General features: G+C 31.7%; 1 protein-coding gene across 1 annotated transcript; it reads left to right on the plus strand.

The window, feature by feature from the left end:
- The first annotated feature begins 375 nt into the window (after nucleotides 1-375).
- Nucleotides 376-22,215, plus strand: LOC135131911 (E3 ubiquitin-protein ligase ZNF598). The gene is made up of 6 exons (XM_064059778.1): nucleotides 376-653; nucleotides 12,025-12,616; nucleotides 12,676-12,814; nucleotides 20,270-20,469; nucleotides 20,522-20,708; nucleotides 20,759-22,215. Exons 1-6 carry the CDS (start codon nucleotides 468-470, stop codon nucleotides 21,963-21,965), a joined length of 2,511 nt encoding a protein of 836 aa, XP_063915848.1. The 5' UTR covers nucleotides 376-467; the 3' UTR covers nucleotides 21,966-22,215.
- The last annotated feature ends 241 nt before the right edge of the window (nucleotides 22,216-22,456 follow it).

Consider the following 22,456-nt stretch of genomic DNA (forward strand, 5'->3'; position numbering starts at 1 on the left):
TAGTTTCCTTAACACTGACATCTGATGTAATGCTGCAAGTAATTGAGTAACACGTGCTCCACCCATTCATGCACTTTTACAGTTATGCAACTAATTTAAGAATTATTTCCTATTATAAAAATTTCGGATGTCTACCTTGAAGTGACCCCCATTGCGGCGTTGCCACGTCGCCACCACAACGCAGCAAAAATCCACACAAAAAAAATAAATTTACAAAGAATTGTACAAAATCGTCGTCATTTCATTCTATCATTCACTAACTCAGTACGTAATAGGCAAAAAGGCGTTAATTTTGTCGTTTGAAAACCTCATTCCCGGTGCTACGCGTCGTCGTTGGCAACACTGCCGCAGGTAACCACGTGGAGTGACAAGTGGCGCCCTCTCAAAAGTGCCAGCGAGCTGTCATTTACGAAATTAGGTTGTGTTTTTCTTATCTTGACAAATTCTTTTGATTTAAAATCGCCGAAATGTCGAATTCTAAAGAAAGTGTCGCCGCCCCCGACTCGGAAAATCTGTGCGTGGTCTGCTGCAAGAACGTGGAAATCTACTCCGTGGGCATCTGCGACCACCCCGTCTGCTTCGAGTGTTCCACCAGAATGCGGGTGCTGTGCAGCCAGAACGAGTGCCCCATCTGCCGGGGGCAGATGCCCAAAGTAAGTCAAAACCTCATCGCCGCCCAACTTCGCCCCCTCAAACGCTGCTATTTTTAGAATTTTTTATGGCAGCGCAATTATGCAATATAACGTAGCCCCCTTGGAATGACAGCGGAGACGGTGGGGACAGTGTCAGAAGGGGGCAATGTTGGTATTGGCATGATTCAGAGGTGTGTGAGCTTTAGGTTACATGTGGAATGTTTGGTAGTCGATAGTGGTATCATGTTGATAAATAAGTCAAAGTTTTTGAATTGTAGTTGCGTTTGTAAGACGTAAACATGGAAATTTGGTGGTTATTTTGTGGAATAGGGGTTAAAAGGGACAGTTTGAGAAAAACTGACCGTTGGTTAGTAATTTCAAACAACCACATGGTGACAATGAGACAACGTTCATCCTTAACCTTGGCAAATTTGACACTGTCAGTGCTATAAATTTAACCCCAATTGTCGACAGAGATATTTGTATTTTCAATGTCAGTCCTTACGTGCATTATTAAAAGTATTTTCCACTGATCAAAGATAATGAAAGTTATTCTTGCTACAAAAAAAATGGTGATAGTAGTGAACTAATCAGTTTTAGATCAGTTTCAATATTTTGTGCGATAAAATCGTTAAGGTTTTGTTGAAAATTGGCTAAACCAACTTCAGTAAAAATGAACAAATTTAATATATCGCTTGTAACAACCTCTTAGTTTGTGTTTAAAAAAAAAAATGAAATGCAGATTTCCCCTCTCGCTCAGTGAGAAATATTTTAATAAATACATATACTGTGTAGAAACTATACTGACGAAATAAAAAATACTGAAGTTATTCAAATTTATTTTTTTAATAGGCAACCACTATTACTGTCACGTGTCTAGAAACGACATTGGAAGGATTACTGTTGGTGTTGAGCAGTCGTCACTTTCTCGTTATCTTTTCGTTTTGATTTACGTAGAACAAACGACATCATGTAAATTATTATATTCTTAATTTCTCAGTATTAAATTCGTACAAAAATTACTAAAATTATTTCAATAGAGTTAACCAAATCAGCGTCAAACTATTGATACATTTTTTTAAAGAATAGCCTAGTCATTGTTGGCGATTTTATGAGACAGATAAACTCTGAAACTCTTGATTTGAAACTTGAATGACCCTTAAAATTACCGTTTTAGATAGTGAAATGCTGGCCAAAATGTATCTACTCAATTTCTCTAAAAATTGGTGACGTCATCTCAGAGTTTTGTGGGGTAAATACCACATTGTTTGGTGTTTAACGTTATCAAAGTCGAATTTTAAAATTGTTCATTCGATATAATGAACAATGACATTTTAATAAAGCTCTGAAATCTTACAAACGTGTTAAGGTTATTGTAATCATCCGTTTATCCCCTTCCAAAGAATTGATGACGTCATCTCAAAATTGTGCCGAATAAATCCTCCCTGAAATATGCAAAACATAAAGTCACAATGTTGTACTTGTACTTGTGGTTTGTCAGTGTGTTCACAGTTTTTGGACTTACTTATACAGGGGTGTTCAAAAATAATTAATGAATGAGGCAGTTTATTGTATTGATTGAATCAAGAACGACTCAGCTCATTTTCTTAAAAATTTGGGAATACAATACTCTTATTATTTTTTAAATTTTGTATGACAGTTTTCCGTTTTTTCTTTTTCATTTTCTTAATCTTTTCAATTTTTCTTTCGATTTTCCAATTTTTAAATTTTTCAATTTTAAAAAAACGAAAAATTATGACACTGAAAAACGAGAGATTTGTCGCAGTTTTTTTTTGGACGTTTTTTTTTTTTGGCTTTTTATGTGGTCATTTTTCGGTCACCCTTTTTTATCTCTATTTTGTCGTGTCGCCGTTTTTATCCCCTTTTTTTCATTTTGCTTTTTTTGTCACGTTTATTTTGTTGATTTTTTTTTTGTCTATTTTCCCACCTTTTTTCACCTTTCTTGGTCGCGGTTTTTCTTGGGCTTTTTTGTGTCCTTGAACTTTTCACTTTTTTGGTCGCAGTTTTTTTGTGCCCGTTTTCGTCTTTCTTTATCGTTTTTTTCCGCCCTTTCGTGTCTTCATATTTCTGTCGATTTTTTTATTTTAACTTATAAGTGTTACCATAAAATAATAAAATTCCCAAAATCAAATTTTATATTTTTTGAAAAATCTCGATTTATTTGTTTTCGACCAATTTTTTGATATCACAATTTTTCGTTTTTCATTTTCTTTCATTTTTCAATATTTTAATTTGCATTTTGTAAATGTTATATCAGTTTTCCGTTTTTTCTTTTTCATTTCCTTAATCTTTTAAATGTTTCTTTCGATTTTCCAATTTTCAAATTTTTCAGTTTTGCTATTTTGGATTTGCAGTTATTCGATTTCTTTAATTTTCAATATTTCGATTTTACAATACATACTTCATTTTTTCGATTTTGAAGTTTCTCAATTTTTAATCTTTCAGTTTTTGAGGCTCTTGATTTCCATTTTTAGATTCTTCAGTGTTACAATTTTCATTTTTTTTTTATTCGAAAAGTTGAAAAATCGGAAAATTTAAAATGCAAAAAATTGAAAAACTGAAAAAACGAAAAATTGTAAATCGAAGAACTGCAGAAACGAAAAATTATAACACTGTAAAACGAGAGATTTTTCAGTTTTTTTTTTCGTTTTTGCTTTTTTTTGTCCCATTTATTTTGTTGATTTTTTTTGTCCATTTTCCCGCCTTTTTTCACCTTTCTTGGTCGGGGTTTTTCTTGGTCTTTTTTGTTTCTCTTATTGAACTTTTCACTTTTTTGGTCGCAATTTTTTTGTGCTCGTTTTCGTCTTTCTTTATCATCTTTTTTGTGCCCTTTCGTGTCTTCATATTTGTATCGATTTTTTATTTTAACTTGTAAGTGTTACCATAAAATAATAAAATTAGCAAAAACAAATTTTATATTTTTTTGAAAAATCTCGATTTATTTGCCTTCGACCAATTTTTTGATATCACAATTTTTCGTTTTTCATTTCCTTAATCTTTTCAATGTTTCTTTCGATTTTCCAATTTTTAAATTTTTCAATTTTGCTATTTTTGGATTTGCAGTTATCCGATTTCTTTAATTTTCAATATTTCGATTTTACAATACATACTAAATTTTTTCGATTTTGAAGTTTCTCAATTTTTAATCTTTCGATTTTTTAAGTTCCTGATTTCCATTTTTAGATTTTTCAAAGTGTTCATTTTAGGCTTTTTTTTTATTCGAAAAGTTGAAAAATCGAAAAATTAACGATCCAAAAATTGTAAATCGAAGAACTGAAGAAAAGAAAAATTATAACACCGAAAAACGAAAAATTTTCGAAGTTTTTTTGACATGTTTTTTTTTGCGTTTTGTGTGGTCATTTTTCTGTCACCGTTTTTTATGTCCATTTTGTCGTGTCGCCGTTTTTATCCCCTTTTTTTCATTTTTGCTTTTTTTGTCACGTTTATTTTGTTGATTTTTTTTGTCCATTTTCCCGCCTTTTTTCACCTTTCTTGGTCGCGGTTTTTCTTGGTCTTTTTTGTGTCTCTTATTGAATTTTTCACTTTTTTGGTAGCAATTTTTTTGTGCCCGTTTTCGTCTTTCTTTATCGTCTTTTTTCCGCCCTTTCGTGTCTTCATATTTGTATCGATTTTTTTATTTTTACTTATAAGTGTTACCATAAAATAATAAAATTCGTAAAATCAAATTTTACATATATTATTTTGAAAAATCTCGATTTATTTGCCTTCGTCCAATTTTTTGATATCACCATTTTTCGTTTTTTATTTCCTTAATATTTTCAATGTTTCTTTCGATATTCCAATTTTTAAATTTTTCAATTTTGCTATTTTTGGATTTGCAGTGATTCCGATTTCTTTACTTTTCAATATTTCGATTTTACAATACATACTAAATTTTTTCGATTTTGAAGTTTCTCAATTTTTAATCTTTAGATTTTTTAAGTTCCTGATTTCCATTTTTAGATTTTTCAAAGTGTTCATTTTAGGCTTTTTTTTTATTCGAAAAGTTGAAAAATCGAAAAATTAACAATCCAAAAATTGTAAATCGAAGAACTGAAGAAAAGAAAAATTATAACACTGAAAAACGAAAATCTTTCGCAGTTTTTTGACTTTTTTTTTGACGTTTTGTGTATTAATTTTTCTGTCACCCTTTTTTATCCCCATTTTGTCATGTCGCCGTTTTTGTCCCCTTTTTTTTCATTTTTGCTTTTTTTGTCACATTTATTTTGTTGATTTTTTTGTCCATTTTCTCGTCTTTTTTTCACCTTTCTTGATCGCGGTTTTTCTTAGTCTTTTTTGTGTCTCTTATTGAACTTTTCACTTTTTTGGTCGCAATTTTTTTGTGCCCGTTTTCGTCTTTCTTTATCATCTTTTTTCCGCCCTTTCGTGTCTTCATATTTCTATCGATTTTTTTATTTTAACTTGTAAGTGTTACCATAAAATAATAAAATTCGCAAAATCAAATTTTATATTTTTTTGAAAAATCTCGATTTATTTGCCTTCGACCAATTTTTTGATATCACAATTTTTCGTTTTTCATTTCCTTAATATTTTCAATATTTCTTTCGATTTTCCAATTTTTCAATTTTGCTATTTTTGGATTTGCAGTTATCCGATTTCTTTAATTTTCAATATTTCGATTTTACAATGCATACTAAATTTTTTCGATTTTGAAGTTTCTCAATTTTTAATCATTCGATTTTTTAAGTTCGTGATTTCCATTTTTAGATTTCTCAAAGTGTTCATTTTAGGCTTTTTTTTATTCGAAAAGTTGAAAAATCGAAAAATTAACAATCCAAAAATTGTAAATATCAAGAACTGGAGAAAAGGAAAATTATAACACTGAAAAACGAAAATTTTTTTGGTCGCAATTTTTTTGTGCCTGTTTTCGTCTTCCTTTATCATCTTTTTTCCACCCTTTCCTGTCTTCATATTTGTATCGATTTTTTTATTTTTACTTATAAGTATGTATTACCATAAAATAATAAAATTCGCAAAATCATAATTTATATTTTTTTGAAAAATCTCGATTCATTTTGCCTTCGACCAATTTTTGGATATCACAATTTTTTCGTTTTTCATTACCTTAATCTTTTCAATGTTTCTTTCGATTTTCCAATTTTTCAATTTTGCTATTTTTGGATTTGCAGTTATCCGATTTCTTTAATTTTCAATATTTCGATTTTACAATACATACTAAATTTTTTCGATTTTGAAGTTTCTCAATTTTTAATCATTCGATTTTTTAAGTTCGTGATTTCCATTTTTAGATTTCTCAAAGTGTTCATTTTAGGCTTTTTTTTATTCGAAAAGTTGAAAAATCGAAAAATTAACAATCCAAAAATTGTAAATCGAAGAAAAGAAAAATTATAACACTGAAAAACGAAAATTTTTCGCAGTTTTTTGACATGTTTTTTTGACGTTTTGTGTGATCATTTTTCTATCACCCTTTTTTATCTCCATTTTGTCGTGTCGCCGTTTTTATCCCCTTTTTTTCATTTTTGCTTTTTTTGTCACGTTTATTTTGTTGATTGAGTTGTCCATTTTTTCACCTTTCTTGGTCGCGGTTTTTCTTGGTCTTTTTTGTGTCTCTTATTGAACTTTTCACTTTTTTGGTCGCAATTTTTTTGTGCCCGTTTTCGTCTTTCTTTATCATCTTCTTTCCGCCCTTTCGTGTCGTCATATTTCTATCGATTTTTTTATTGTAACTTGTGTTACCATAAAATAATAAAATTCGCAAAATCTAATTTTATATTTTTTTGAAAAATCTCGATTTATTTGCCTTCGGCCAATTTTGTGATATCACAATTTTTCGTTGTTCATTTCCTTAATATTTTCAATGTTTCTTTCGATTTTCCAATTTTTAAATTTTTCAATTTTGCTATTTTTGGATTTGCAATTATCCGATTTCTTTAATTTTCAATATTTCGATTTTACAATACATACTAAATTTTTTCGATTTTGAAGTTTCTCAATTTTTAATCTTTCGATTTTTTAAGTTCGTGATTTCCATTTTTAGATTTTTCAAAGTGTTCATTTTAGGATTTTTTTTAAATTCGAAAAGTTGAAAAATCGAAAAATTAACAATCCAAAAATTGTAAATCGAAGAACGGAAGAAAAGAAAAATTATAACACTGAAAAACGAAAATCTTTCGCAGTTTTTTTGACTTTTTTTTTGACGTTTTCTGTGGTCATTTTTCTGTCACCCTTTTTTATCTCCATTTTATCGTGTCGCCGTTTTTATCCCCTTTTTTTCATTTTTGTTTTTTTTTGTCACATTTATTTTGTTGATTTTTTGTCCATTTTCCCGCCTTTTTTTCACCTTCTTGGTCGCGGTTTTTCTTGGTCTTTTTTGTGTCTCTTATTGAATTTTTCACTTTTTTAGTCGCAATTTTTTTGTGCCCGTTTTCGTCTTTCTTTATATTCTTTTTTCCGCCCTTTCGTGTCTTCATATTTCTATCGATTTTTTTATTTTAACTTATAAGTGTTACCATAAAATAATAAAATTCGCAAAATCAAATTTTATGTTTTTTTGAAAAATCTCGATTTATTTTCCTTCGACCAATTTTTTGATATCACAATTTTTCCTCTTTCATTTCCTTAATCATTTCAATGTTTCTTTCGATTTTCCAATTTTTAAATTTTTCAGTTTTGCTATTTTTGGATTTTCAGTTATCCGATTTCTTTAATTTTCAATATTTCGATTTTACAATACATTCTTCATTTTTTCGATTTTGAAGTTTCTCAATTTTTAATCTTTCGATTTTTTAAGTTCGTGATTTCCATTTTTAGATTTTTCAAAGTGTTCATTTTAGGATTTTTTTTAAATTCGAAAAGTTGAAAAATCGAAAAATTAACAATCCAAAAATTGTAAATCGAAGAACTGAAGAAAAGAAAAATTATAACACTGAAAAACGAAAATTTTTTGCAGTTTGACATGTTTTTTTTTTGACGTTTTGTGTGGTCATTTTTCTGTCACCCTTTTTTATCTCCATTTTGGCGTGTCGCCGTTTTTATCACCTTTTTTTCATTTTTGCCTTTTTTTGTCACATTTATTTTGTTGATTTTTTTTGTCCATTTTTCCGCCTTTTTTTCACCTTTCTGTGTCACGATTTTTCTTGGTCTTTTTTGTGTCTCTGATTGAACTTTTTACTTTTTTGGTCGCAATTTTTTTGTGCCCGTTTTCGTCTTTCTTTATCATCTTCTGTCCGCCCTTCCGTGTCTTCATATTTCTATCGATTTTTTTATTTTAACTTGTAAGTGTTACCATAAAATAATAATATTCGCAAAATCAAATTTTATATATTTTTTTAAAAATCTCGATTTATTTTCCTTCGACCAATTTTTTTTATCACAATTTTTTGTTTTTCATTTTTTCCATTTTTCAATCCTTCGATTTAACTTTTTTTCAATTTTAATTTTTTTGATTTTTTGACTTCCAAATTTTTCAATTTTTCGTTTCCTCAATATTTAAAGTTCTTGATTATTACTTTCATTTTTCCGATTCTTTAATTTCCATTTTCTGGATTTTATATAACACTTTTTGGTTTTATAATTTTTCGTTGATTCAATTTTTCAAGTTTTTAATCTTTGATTTTTGAATTCTTCGATTTCTTTAATTTTCAATATTTCGATTTTACAATACATACTTCGTTTTTTCGATTTTTAAGTTTCTCAATTTTTAATTTTTTGATTTTTGAAATTTTCGTTTGTTCAATTGTTCAAGTTCTTGTTTTCCATTTTTAAATTTTTTATTTTATACATTTTCGTTTTTTTTATTTTTGATTTTTCAATGTTTTGTAATTTTTCCATTTTTTGGATTCGAAAAGTTGAAAAATCGAAAAATTGTAAATCGAAGAACTGGAGAAATGAAAAATGGAAATATTGAAAAACTAAAAATCGAGAAACTTAAAATTCGAAAAAGTTAATGAATCGAAAAATTGAAAAGAAGAAAAAATCAGTTGATAGAAAAATCGGAAAACCCAGAAATTATAAAATCGAAAAATTATAGAATCGTCAAAGTTGTAAAGTCGAAAAATTGAAAAATTAAATATCGAGAAACTGAAAAATTAAAAATCTAAAAATTGAAACATCCAAAAGTTATAAACTCGAAAAACTGAACAATTTTAAAAGAAAACTCAAAGAGTTGCATGTCGTAAATTTGAAGAAACGAAAAATTGAAAAAATAAAATCGGAACATTGAAAATTCGAAATTTTGTAAGAATAAAGAACATGAAAAACCGAAACGAAAAATTGCAAATCGAAAATTTGAAGAAACGAAGAACTAAAAATATTAAAATTGGGAAACAAAAAAATAAAGACAAAAAACCGAAACGAAAATTTCCAAATCGAAAAATTCTAAATTAAAAATTGAAAACTCGAGAAACTCGAATCGAAAAATAATTGGAAAACCTAAAAATTGTAAAATCCAAAAGTTATTATAGAATCGTCAAAATTGTAAAATCGAAAAACTGAAAAATTAAAATTGAAAATTCATGAAAATACAAATCGAAAAATTGCCAAATCTAAAAATTTAGACATCCAAAAGTTGTAAAAACCAAAAACTGAAAAATTTTAAAATGAAAACTCGAGTTGCATGTCGTAAAATTGAAGAAACGAAAAATTGAAAAAATTAAAAACTGGAACATTGAAAATTCGAAATTTTGTAAAAATAAAGAAAATAAAAAACCTAAACGAAAAACTGCAAATCGAAAATTTGAAGAATTGAAAAACTAAAGAAATCGAAAAATTGAAGAAACGAAAAACTAAAAAAATTAAAATTAAAAAACAAAAAAATTAAGAAAATAAAACACCTAAACAAAAATTTACAAATCAAAAAATTGATAAATAAAAAATTGAAAATTCGAGAAATTCGAATCAAAAAATTGGAAAACCTAAAAATTGTAAAATCCAAAAGTTATTATAGAATCGTCAAACTTGTAAAGTCGGAAAACTGCAACATTGAAACATAGAAAAATTGAAAAATTAAAACTGAAAACTCGTGAAATTGCAAATCGAAAAATTGCAAAATCTAAAACTCCAAAAGTTGTAAAATCGAAAACCTGAAAAATTTTAAATTGAAAACTGGGAGTTGCATGTCGTAAAATTGAAGAGTCGAAAAATTGCAAATCGAAAATAGGAAGAAATCAAAAATTGAACTATTCAAAAATTGAAAATTTTCACGTTAAGGAATTAAGAAAATAAAATCCGAACATTGAAAAACCGAAAAATCGAAAACATGAAGAAAAAACCTAAACGAAAAGTTGGAAACATGAAAAATTAGAAAAGCCAAAAATTGGAAAACTCAAAAGTTTAGAATCGTCAAAATTGTGAAGTCGAAAAACTGTGACACTGAAAGATCGAAAAATTGAAAATTAAAATTGATTACATTCGTAAAATTGCAAATCCAAAATTTGAAAATGAAAAGTAGAAAACATTGAAAATGGAAATTTTGTAAAAATAAAGAAAATAAAAAACCGAAATAAAAAATTGCAAATCGAAAAATCGAAGATTCGAGAAGACAAAAAAAAATAAAATTGAAAAAACAAAAAAATTAAGAAAATAAAAAACCTAAACGAAAATTTGCAAACCGATAAATTGATAAATTAAAAATTGAAAGCTCAGAAACACGAATCCAAAAATTGTAAAATCAAGAAATTATATAATCGTCAAATTTGTTAAGTCGGAAAATTTTAACATTGGAATATCTAAAAATTGTGAAATTAAATATTGAAAACTCGTGAAATTGCAAAATCTAAAAAGTGAAACATCCAAAAATTGGAAAATCGAAAAACTGAAAAATTTTAAAATGAAGACTCAAAGAGTTGCATGTCGTAAAATTGAAAAAACGAAAAATTCAAAAAATTGAAATTGAAAAAACAGAAAATGAAAAACGAAAAATTGCAAATCTAAAATGGGAGGAAGTGAAAAATTTCACATTGAAAAACCGAAAAATGAGGAAAATAAATAAAATAAAAAATCCAAACGAAAAATTGCAAATCGGATAACTGAAGACATGAAAAACAGAAAAATTAAAAATTGGAAACTCGTGAAATTACAAATCGGAAAATTGAAGAAACAAAAAAATTAAAAAATTGAAAAATTGCAAATTGAAAAATCGAAGAAACGAAAAATTAAAATTGATATAACAAAAAATTATAAAATCGGAACAATGAAAAATCGAAAATTTGAAGAAATGAAAAATTAAAGAATCGAAAAATTGAAGAAACCAAACACTGAAAATAATTAAAATTAAAAAAACAAAAACTCGAGAAACTCGAATCCAAAAATTGGAAAACCCAAAAATTGTAACATTGGAAGATCGAAAAATTAAGTGTCGATAAACTGAAAAATTTTAAAATAAAAAGTCAAGGAGTTGGGTGTCGTAAAATTGAAAAAACGAAAAATTTTAAAAATTTAAATTAAAATAACAAAAAATAAAAAACTGAAACAAAAAATTGCAAATTGAAAATAGTAGGAAATGAAAAATTGAAAAATCCCAAAAATTGAAATACATATTTCACATGAAAAAAGAAAAATTATAAAATCGAAACATTGAAAACCGAAAAGTGGGAAAATAAAGAAAATAAAAAACCCAAACGAAAAATTGAAGACATAAAAAATTAAAAAAAAAAAATGGAAAATCGTGCAATTGCAAAATTTAATAATTAAAACTTGAAGAGTTGCATGTCGTAAAATTGTAGAAAAGAAAAACTGAAACTGATAAAACAAAAAATTGAAGAATCGAAAAATAGAAGAAACGAAAAACTGACAAAATTACAAATAAAAAAATTGAAAATTCGAGAAATTCGAACCGAAAAATTGCAAATCTAAGAACTGAAAAATTCAAAATTTGGAAAATTAAAAAACTAAAAAATTTAAATTTATCTCGAAATATTGCAAATAGAAAAACTGAAGAAACAAAAAAAAATAAAAATTGAACAATAGAGTTTTTTCTGAAAATTTAGATCTTAAGATCAAAAATAAGGTCAATTAATAAACCACAGGTATAGAAACATGTCATGGATGAACAAGGAAAATTTGATTAAAATTCTGCAGCAAACGATCTAGATATTTCCGGGATTAAGTGTCTAACAAAACAGGTAGATGGAAAAAAACCTACTTTTTCATATTTTAGAAGCTAAGAAATTTCAGTCACCAGCGGTTCAGTAGGGACTAGGGATCACTATTTTGATCTATATTGATATATGTACAATATAACACTAATCATAATGTTGCCGTCATCATAAAATTTTCATTAGGAGTGATTTCTAAAAAAAAGTTAGAAAAACATGTTGAAATTTTTCTGTTTCAAAAAGTGTAATCTTACAATACTCTCGGTTTTTAAAACTACTGTTACTTCTCGTTGCAGGTCATTTTCACTAAAGAAATATCCCCCTTCAGTTCGCTCTTCTCCACCTTCCAAACCACCCACCTCCAGGACCGCAAATACGGCCTGATCTTCAGCTCCGAAGACATCAAAAAAGCGTACCAACAGCTCCTCGAGTTCCGGTGCGCCCTCTGCGCCAAAGCTGGCGGCAACCGCCGGTGCATCTTCTACACGTTCCAGCAGCTCAAGGACCACATGCGGCGCGAGCACAACCTGGTCTACTGCGACCTCTGCGTGGAGAACTTGAAGATCTTCTGCTTCGAGAGGCGCTGCTACACGAAGCAGGAGCTGGGGTACCACCGGCGGAAGGGCGACCCGGACAACACCTCCCACCGGGGCCACCCCCTGTGCGAGTTTTGTGATACCCGGTTCATGGACAGCGACGAGTTGTTCAGACATTTGCGTCGCAATCATTTGTTCTGTCATTACTGTGATGCCGACGGCAAACACCAATACTATAATTCGATGGATGACCTTCGTAAACATTTCCGTGATGAACATTACCTCTGCGAGGAGGGGGAGTGCAGTAATATGCCACTAATAGCTGTGTTCAGGACTGACATCGATTTGAAAGGTGATAATTTTTTTCGGGGGGGTTTGAGGGTGGTTTGATGATTGAGGGTGGTGTTGTAGCTCATGTAGCGAGGGAGCATGGGAGGCACTTGAGCAAGTCTGCGAATAAGCAGGCGAGGACGCTCGAGTTGGAGTTCACGTTGGCGCCGAGGCCGGGGACTGATAGGAGTAAAAGGCAGGGAGCTGCGCGCGCTGAACGGTATTTATTTATGTAGTTGAGGAGGGGACAAGTCAACATTTGTTGTGGGGGTAATAGTGGAACATTTTCAAAGCTTTTGGCTGTTTTTTCTTAATGATTTCTTATTACTTTTCTTATATTTAGTCTGTTTTTTTTTTTAATATACTTAGCCATCTTTTCACAACAAGAAACTTGAAACATGGTTAAAATGGCACATTTTTGCAAGGAAATATTTTTCCTTATACAAATTTTCCATTTTAAACATGTTTTAAATTTCTTGTTGTGAAAAGAAGTCTACACATCTTAAAACAAAAAAACAAAATGTAAGCCCACCCACCCACCCTGTCTCAATTGTGATGATTTTTTTTATTCGCCGAGAACGAACAGGGCGGAGTTTAACTGCAAAATACTTATTTTCTTACAATAAATTAAAAACATGTTTTTGAGTATCGTGTTGTTCAAAGAAAACTATGTACATTAAGAAACGAAGGCAAAATATAAACCCCGCCCACCCACCCCATCCCAATTGTGATGATTTTTTTATTCTTAGACACTTAAAACACGTTTAAAATGGTAAATTTTATTGTAAAGAAATATGGATTTTTCAATTAGGCTCCACCCCTCGGCTTACGACGAATAAAAAAAATCATCAGAATTGAAATATGGCGGGTGGGCGGGGCTTATATTTTGTCTATTTTTTCTTAATATGCTCGTACATTGTCATTTTTTCAGAACAAGAAACGTAAAACATGGCGGACAAAATCGATATTTCCTTTTCCAAATTTTCCATCTTAAACATGTTTTAAGTTTCCTGTTGTGAAAAGAAGTCTACACATATTAAGATAAAAAAGCAAAATGTAAGCCCGCCCACCCGCCCTATCTCAATTGTGACGATGTTTTTTCTATTCGCCAAGAAAATCTTTTTTTTACTTTAAAAGCTACATAATGCTTTAGTTTGTTCTCTTGTCCACTTGTTCTAACTGTTGAATTGTTTTTAACAATTTCTTTATTATACAAACAGGCTCTCCCATTGAGTTGGTGACCTAAGCTTGATTTTTGAAAAAAAAAAATAAATACATTCTGATAGAACACATTTAGAACTATAACTACTACTAGTTTTCGAGTATCCAAGTGTTTCATTTAAGGGTTATACATCATTATAATACGTCACTGTCCGTTATAATAATCAAAATAATATAAATATTCCGTCATCATCATCAGCATTAGTCCGTCATAATTTTAAGGAAAAAAAATATATGAAGATTTATCAGAAACACAGAAGTCTGAAGACGTGGAAACTTAGTTAACGAACAAAAATATTAACAGATTTTGGGCACAAAATAGAGAAAATTGCGAAATAAATCAAAAACAATCCTATGGTACACTAGGACAATAATCAAGAAAAAGACACAAATTGAGAAATTTTAAACATAAAAACGGCAAGATGTTGAGAGTTAAAGCAGAAATTATGGAGAGATGAAATCAGTATTTAAAGAATCAACCAAAAGCATAGAAAAAGAAATCTTCGTCCCTCATAACCGTCATCATCCGTCATAGTCCGGCATAATCCGTCATCATCTGTCATAGTCCATCATAACTCCTAAGAACAAAAAAAAAACATGAATATTACGAGAAATAAAAAGTATGAGGAGAGCTAGTGAAAGAATTCTATGATGCGTTAGGACAATAATTAAGAAAAGATACATAAATTCAGAAATATTAAAGATTAAAAAAGATACTGAAAGTTGAAATAGAAATCTTGGAGATGAAGAGAGTATTTAAAGAATTAAGTATAAGCTCATAAAAATAAAGCCGTGACCGTCATCATATGTCATAATCCGCCATAATACGTCATGATCTGTCATCATTTGATCATAGTCCGCCATATGCCATAGTTGATCATAATCCGTCATAATACGTCACGGTTCGTTATAATCCGTCACATAATACGCCATAGTCTGTCATAATAAGTAATCTCTTATCCACCATAATCCATCATAACAAATAATAACAATGAAAATCTTTCGTTTATCATAATGATTTTCATCTGTCATAATAGATAGAAGATCGTCATTTTCCGTTCCAATTTGTTATAGTCCATCATAAGGACCAAGGACAAAAAACATGAAGATGATGAGAAATACAAAAAAATCTGAGGAAAGACTTGAAAACCTGATGAAAAAATTCTATGGTGCACTAGGACAATAATTAAGAATAATAAAAACGGTAAGATATTGACAGTTGAAACAGAAATCATGGAGAGATGAAGATAGTATTTAAAGAAATCATCACTCTTCATAATCTGTTATATTCCGTCATTGTACGTCATTATCCGTCATAGTCCGTCCTAATACGTCGCAACCGCCATCATTCGTCATAGTCCACCATAATGCGTTATAATCTGTCCTAATAAATAATAATCATTTTCCATCATCATCATCACCCGTCATGGTCCGCCACAATCTGTCATCATTCATTATATTAAGTTATAATTATTATTCCAACATCAAAATCATACAAATGATCCGTCATCATCTAATAACAAGCAAAAACTCCTCCATCATCCGTCATAATCCGTCATAGTTCGTCATTGTCCGTAATCATCCGCCATAATCCGTGATAATCTGTTTAGTCCTTATGATAGACCAAGGACAAAAAATATGAAGATTACAAGAAATACAAAAATGTGAGGAAGGACGTGAAAAGCTAATGAAAGAATTAGGATTCACATGGAGAGATGAAGATAGTATTTATAGAAATCACCATCCTTCATAATCTGTTATGTTCCGTCATTATACGTCATTATCCGTCATAGTCCGTCCTAATACGTCGTAACCGTCATCATTCGTCATGGTCCACCATAATACGTTATAATCTGTCCTAATAAATAATAATCATTTTCCATCATCACCATCCGTCGTGGTCCGCCATAATCTGTCATCACTCATCATATTAAGTTATAATTATTACTCCAACATCAAAATTATACAAATGATCCGTCATCGTCTAATAGCAAGCAAAAACTCCTCCATCATCCGTCATAGTCCGTCATAATCCGTCATAGTTCGTCATTGTCCGTAATCATCCGCCATAATCCGTGATAATCTGTTTAGTTTTTATGATAGACCAAGGACAAAAAATATGAAGATTACAAGAAATACAAAAATGTGAGGAATGACGCAAAAAGCTAATGAAAGAATTAAGATTCACATGGAGCGATGGAGATAGTATTTATAGAAATCACCATCTTCATAATCTGTTATATTCCGTCATTATACGTCATTATCCGTCATAGTCCGTCCTAATACGTCGTAACCGCCATCATTCGTCATAGTCCACCATAATACGTTATAATCTGTCCTAATAAATAATAATCATTTTCCATCATCATCACCCGTCGTGGTCCGCCATAATCTGTCATCATTCATCATATTAAGTTATAATTATTATCCCAACATCAAAATCATACAAAAAGATCCGTCATCATCTAATAGCAAGCAAAAACTCCTCCATCATCCGTCATAGTCCGTCATAATCCGTCATAGTTCGTCATTGTCCGTAATCATCCGCCATAATCCGTGATAATCTGTTTAGTCCTTATGATAAACCAAGAACAAAAAAATATGAGGAAGGACGTGAAAACCTAATGAAAGAATTAGGATTCGCATGGAGAGATGAAGATAGTATTTATAGAAATCACCATCCTTCATAATCTGTTATATTCGGTTATTATACGTCATTATCCGTCATAGTCCGTCCTAATACGTCGTAACCGCCATCATTCGTCATAGTCCACCATAATCCGTGATAATCTGTTTAGTTCTTATGATAGACCAAGGACAAAAAAATATGAAGATTACAAGAAATACAAAAATGTGAGGAAGGACGTGAAAACCTAATGAAAGAATTAGGATTCACATGGAGAGATGAAGATAGTATTTATAGAAATCACCATCCTTCATAATCTCTTATATTCCGTCATTATACGTCATTATCCGTCATAGTCCGTCCTAATACGTCGTAACCGTCATCATTCGTCATAGTCCACCATAATACGTTATAATTTGTATGTAGTAATAAATAATACTAATCATTTTCCGTCATCATCATCATCATCATCATCATCCGCCGTGGTCCGTTATAATCTTCATCATCTATCATATTAAATTAGAATTATTATTCCACCATCAAAATCATATAAATAATCCGTCATTATCCGTCATAATCCATCATGATACGTCATAGTCCGCCATCATCTGTCATAATTCCTAAGGATAAAAAAACATGACGACAACGAAAAATACGAAAATGTAAGGAAACACGTGAAAACTTAATGATTTTTATGGTGCACTAGGACAATAATTAAAAATAATGATAAGATATCGACACTTGAAACAGAAATCATGGAGAGATGAAGATAGTATTTAAAGAAATCATTATCCTTCATAATCTGTCATATTCCGTCATAATACGTCATAGTACGTCCTAATACGTCGTAACCGTCACCTTTTGTCATAGTCCACTATAATACGTTATAATCTGTCCAAATAAATAATAATCATTTTCCGTCATCATCATCTTCATCCGTAGTGGTTCGTCATAATCTGTCATCATTCATAAAATTAAATTATAACTATTATTCCGCCATTGAAATCATATAAATAATTTATCACCATCTCTCACAGTCTACCATAATTCGTCATAGTTCGTCATTATCCGTAATCATCCGTCATCATCGGTAATCATCCGCCATAATCCGTCATCGTACGTCATAATCCACCATCATCCATGATAATAAATACTCCTAATAAAATACAAACTTTCCGTCACCATCATCATTGTCCGTCATAATACGCCATTGTTCGTTATTATCGCTCATAATATGTCACAATACATCATCATCCATCATAGTTCGTCATGATCCGTCATCATCTGTCATAATTCCTAAGGACAAAAAAATATGAAGATTACGAAAAATTCAAAAATGTGAGGAAAGACTTGAAAACCTAATGAAAAAATTCTATGATGCACTAGGACAATAATTAAGAATAATAAAAACGGTAAGATATTGACAGTTGAAACAGAAGAGATGAAGATAGTATTTAAAAAAATCATTGTCCTTCATAATCTGTTATATTCCGTCATAATACGTCCTAATACGTCGTAACCGTCATTTTTTGTCATAGTCCACCATAATACGTTATAATTTGTCCTAATAAATAATAATCATTTTCCGTCATCATCATCTTCATCCATCGTGGTCCGTCATAGTCGGTCATCATCCATCAAATTAAATTATAACTATTATTCGGCCATCAAAATCATATAAATAATTTATCACCATCTCTCACAGTCTACCATAATTCGTCATAGTTCGTCATTAGCCGTAATCATCCGTCATCATCGGTAATCATCCGCCATAATCCGTCATCATACGTCATAATCCACCATCATCCATGATAGTAAATACTCCTAATAAAATACAAACTTTCCGTCACCATCATCATTGTCCGTCATAATACGCCATTGTTCGTTATTATCGCTCATAATATGTCACAATACATCATCATCCGTCATAGTTCGTCATAATCCGTCATCATCTGTCATAATTCCTAAGGACAAAAAATATGAAGATTACGAAAAATTTAAAAATGTGAGGAAAGACGTGAAAACCTAATGAAAAAATTCTATGATGCACTAGGACAATAATTAAGAATAATAAAAACGGTAAAATATTGATAGTTGAAACAGAAATCATGAAGAAATGAAGATAGTATTTAAAGAAATCACCATCCTTCTTAATCTGTTATATTTCGTCATAATTTTTCGTCATTATTCGTTATAGCACGTCCTAACACGTCGTAACCGTTATCAGTCCTAATATAATACACATTTTCCCTCATCAACATCATCATCCGTCGTGGTCCGTCATAGTCTGTCATCATCCATCATATTAAATTATAATTATTAATCCGTCATCATCCGTCACAGTCCACCATAATACGTCATAATCCGCCATCATCTTAACATAATAAGTAATAACAAGCAAAAACTCCGTCATCATCCGTCAGAGTGCGTCATAATACGCCATAATTCGTTATTATCCATCATAATTTGTCATAATCCATCATCATCTGTCATAATTCCTAGGGATAAAAAACGTAAGAGACTACGAGAAATACAAAAATGTGCGGAAAAACGCGAAAATATAGTCACTTTAAACAGAAATCATGGAGAGATGGAGACAGTATTTAAAGAATTACCTGAATTCACAGAAAAAGAAATCATCATCCATCGTTGTCGGTCATAATACGTCATCATCCGCCATAATGCGTCATAATACGTCATTATCCGTCATAGTGAAAGAATTATGTGGTGCACTAGGACAATAATTACAAAAAAAAATCGACACGGCCAGACGATAGACAGAGGGAAACGCAAGACCTACTTTTTCGAACTCTTAGAGTCATGAAACGTCCAGAAAACATGAAAGTGGCCATTCGTCGGATGGATCGTATTGCAAAACTTCCGTACCTTATTAAAGATAAAAACGCCAAGATATTAACAGTTGAACTAAAGCACAGAAGAAGAAATCATCAACTGTCATAATACGTCATAATTCGTAGTTATATAGTCGAGATTTTAGTTGGATTTTTAGCGGGAAAATTTGATCTTGGCCCACTTCGGTGAGTCAAGATTTAAATTTCGCACCAAAGAGTGAACCAGAACTGGCGCAATGCGCAATCAAATGATCAGAAGTCGGCCATATTCACGAATTCAAATTTTCCCGCCACAAAGTGACTACAATTCCAACTACATAACTACTAATTCATTGATTTCTTTAGTCACCCTGTATAAGGAATTCTAAATGTTAATAAGTTGCACATTTTAGACAGCATTAATCCAAAAGATTAGTTTGAAATGACGTCATCAAATTTTTGAAAGGGTTAAGCACAAATTTTCAAACATTTGGGTTTGCATTGTCTAAGTTAAATTGTAAAAAGTAATATAATTTTTTGATTTTTTTTAAGACAAAAAGGGTGTAAACAGAGGACCTACTTTTTCATACTCCAAGGATCAGGAAACGAGGAAACATGAAAGTAGCCATTCGCCGGATACGGAACGTACCATTTGAATAGTATGAGAAAACGGACAATTTGAAATTTTAATCATCCTATAAAAATGAATTAAAAAAATTGTTGAATTTTTAATAAAAAGTAAAACGTCATACCCCCATTTTTAAATATGGCGGGGTGGAAAATTTAATACGTTAATTATTTTGCATAACAAAAATATAAGTTGACAATTTTCTACTGTTTTTGTAAGAATTCAAAAATCTGTAAAAAATATATAGGGTGTTATGTTTAAAAAAAGAGAGTTCTATTAGACTTTCACAATTTTTTGAATGAAGTGACCTTGGGCAGCCTTATTTTTTAATATATATTTTTTTTAATTAATTATTTTTGATTATTGTAGAAACGACGACGAAGGTGCTGTCGGTTACGACACCGAGCCCGGGGGACCCGGAGGGGGCATAAAACAAATCCACTCATTAACCCCCCAAGACTTCCCCGCCTTAGGAAATTCCACCGTAACGGTGCAAAGTCGCCCCACTACAACAGTTAATTTTACCTCAAAAGTAAATCCTTTTAGTGGAGAAGATTTTCCTTCTTTGGGTGAGTCCCCTTCCAACCACAAACAGCCTAAAATAAAGCTACTAACCCACAGGTGGTTCCCGAACCCCCGCCGTGACAATAACCACCGACTCGTCAGCCTCGCGAAAAAAGGGTTCCGGAGTGACCATAACCCGCACCCTCCGAGGCAGTTCAGCCCAAAACCTAACCAAAACCGCCGAGAACTTCCCCTGCTTAGGACCGCCATCCACCGGAACCAGCACCGTTCACTTAAGTTTAAAGTAAGTACTTTCCACTCAAGACACACACAACTCACGTTTTGTGTTGGCAGCAACGTACAAAACTCCGCCCCCAATGTCTCCATTCATGTCAATCACAACGGAGCTATTACAACGACGCATATTACTAGTACCTCCTCACATTCTAATAATTATAACATGAATCAAAGGCCCGTGGAGGCCTTTCCTGCTCTGGGCGGCGGCAGCGCACCGTCGAATCCCCAGTGGGTGCACCAGAAACCGAAAAAGCAAGAGTCGAGATTAAGTAAAGTCGCTCCGGCGCCTGCGTTACCACCAAGTGACTTAAGTCAGTTTCCTGTACTCAGTAAAGCGAAAAGCGAGAAGGCGAAGAAGTCGTCGAGTGTCACAGTGCCGGTGTCTGGTACGTGGGCTAGTAATTCTAGTAATTCTAAAACGAGTAGCAATAATAACACGAGTAGGATTAACAAGAACATCGATACCGCTATTTCCGCCTCCAAACAAAGCGAATCGGATAGTAAATCGAAAAACAAAAAACACAAAAAGAAAAGCGCGTATTCGAGTAGCAACGGCGATGGTGATATTAAACTAGAAAAGTACGAAGAAAGAGAAAAAAATTTTAAGCAAAGTGAAGAAAGTAAAGATAGGTCGTACGAACAAAAAGAGAAGAACGGGATTGTTAAGAAACGATCAGAACTGAATATAGGATCTTTGACTTTGAACGATAATTCGAAGCCCCAGCCACCTCCGGGTTTCCCCGTGAAGCCGCCGCCAGGTTTCAACGTCACCAACCAAAATTTCCCTAGTTTGACGGCCGCTAACGACTTGACGTTTACGAGTAGCAGCGGCCAGTCGTACTCGATTAAACCCAGCAGTTACCACCAACCGACTAATTTTGTTTCTCGTAATCAAAATTTAATCAAACGGTCGATGAACGTGCTGAACAATGACATGATTAAGGAGTTTAAGACGTATTCGACGAAATTTAGAGACGGCGATATGGCCGCTGACCAGTACTACGAGTACTGCAGGGCCGTGTTGGGGCCAAATTTCAAAGAACTGTTCCCGGAATTGTTGGTGTTGCTACCGGACGTCGAAAAGCAACAGGAGTTGTATAGGGTTTGTGACGCAGACTCGAAGAAGCATTTGGTTTTGTGTGAGAATTGTAGTCAGGTCGTCTTCAAGAGGGAGCTACGAGAGCACTATAATTTTCACACTTTGGAAAGTCAGTTTCCAAGTTTGGGCAAGACTGCGGAAACTGCGAATGCCTGGAAAAAGTAGGCTTTTATCGGGGGCTTTTTAGTTTGTTTCACTCTTGAAGTGCCCCTTTCGTTTTAAATAAATTTTCATTTTATTGCATTGATTGGATTTTTGTTGGTTTGTCATTTTCGCCTACATGTGATTTCGTTAACTAACAAGGTGATCATACTGTGGACTTTTGAACAATGTAAATAAAATTCGTGTTATAGTTTTGTATGATAAAAGTTTAAGTTTGTATTTTTAAATATGAATAAAAGTTTAAGGATCAAGAGTCGCTTGTATTAATAGGTTGGTAAGCGAAGAAACATAAGCCGCTCTGTAGCCTAGTGGTCAAGGCACCCGCCCGGCAAGTGGGAGATGTGTGGTTCGATTGACACTTTTCGTTCCATATTATCTGCAACATATGTATTTTCTCTGTAACAGTTATTTTCTAAACGAAAAAAGTATTTCCCGTTTTACCCTTATTTTATCATTTAGTTTTATGAAATTTGTTTTAAATTTCCATCTGTTTA

The sequence above is a fragment of the Zophobas morio genome, unplaced genomic scaffold (genome assembly GCF_036711695.1).
Source record: "Zophobas morio isolate AGI-343-1 ecotype UQ-CSIRO unplaced genomic scaffold, CSIRO_AGI_Zmor_V1 ptg000021l, whole genome shotgun sequence".
NCBI lineage: Eukaryota > Metazoa > Arthropoda > Insecta > Coleoptera > Tenebrionidae > Zophobas > Zophobas morio.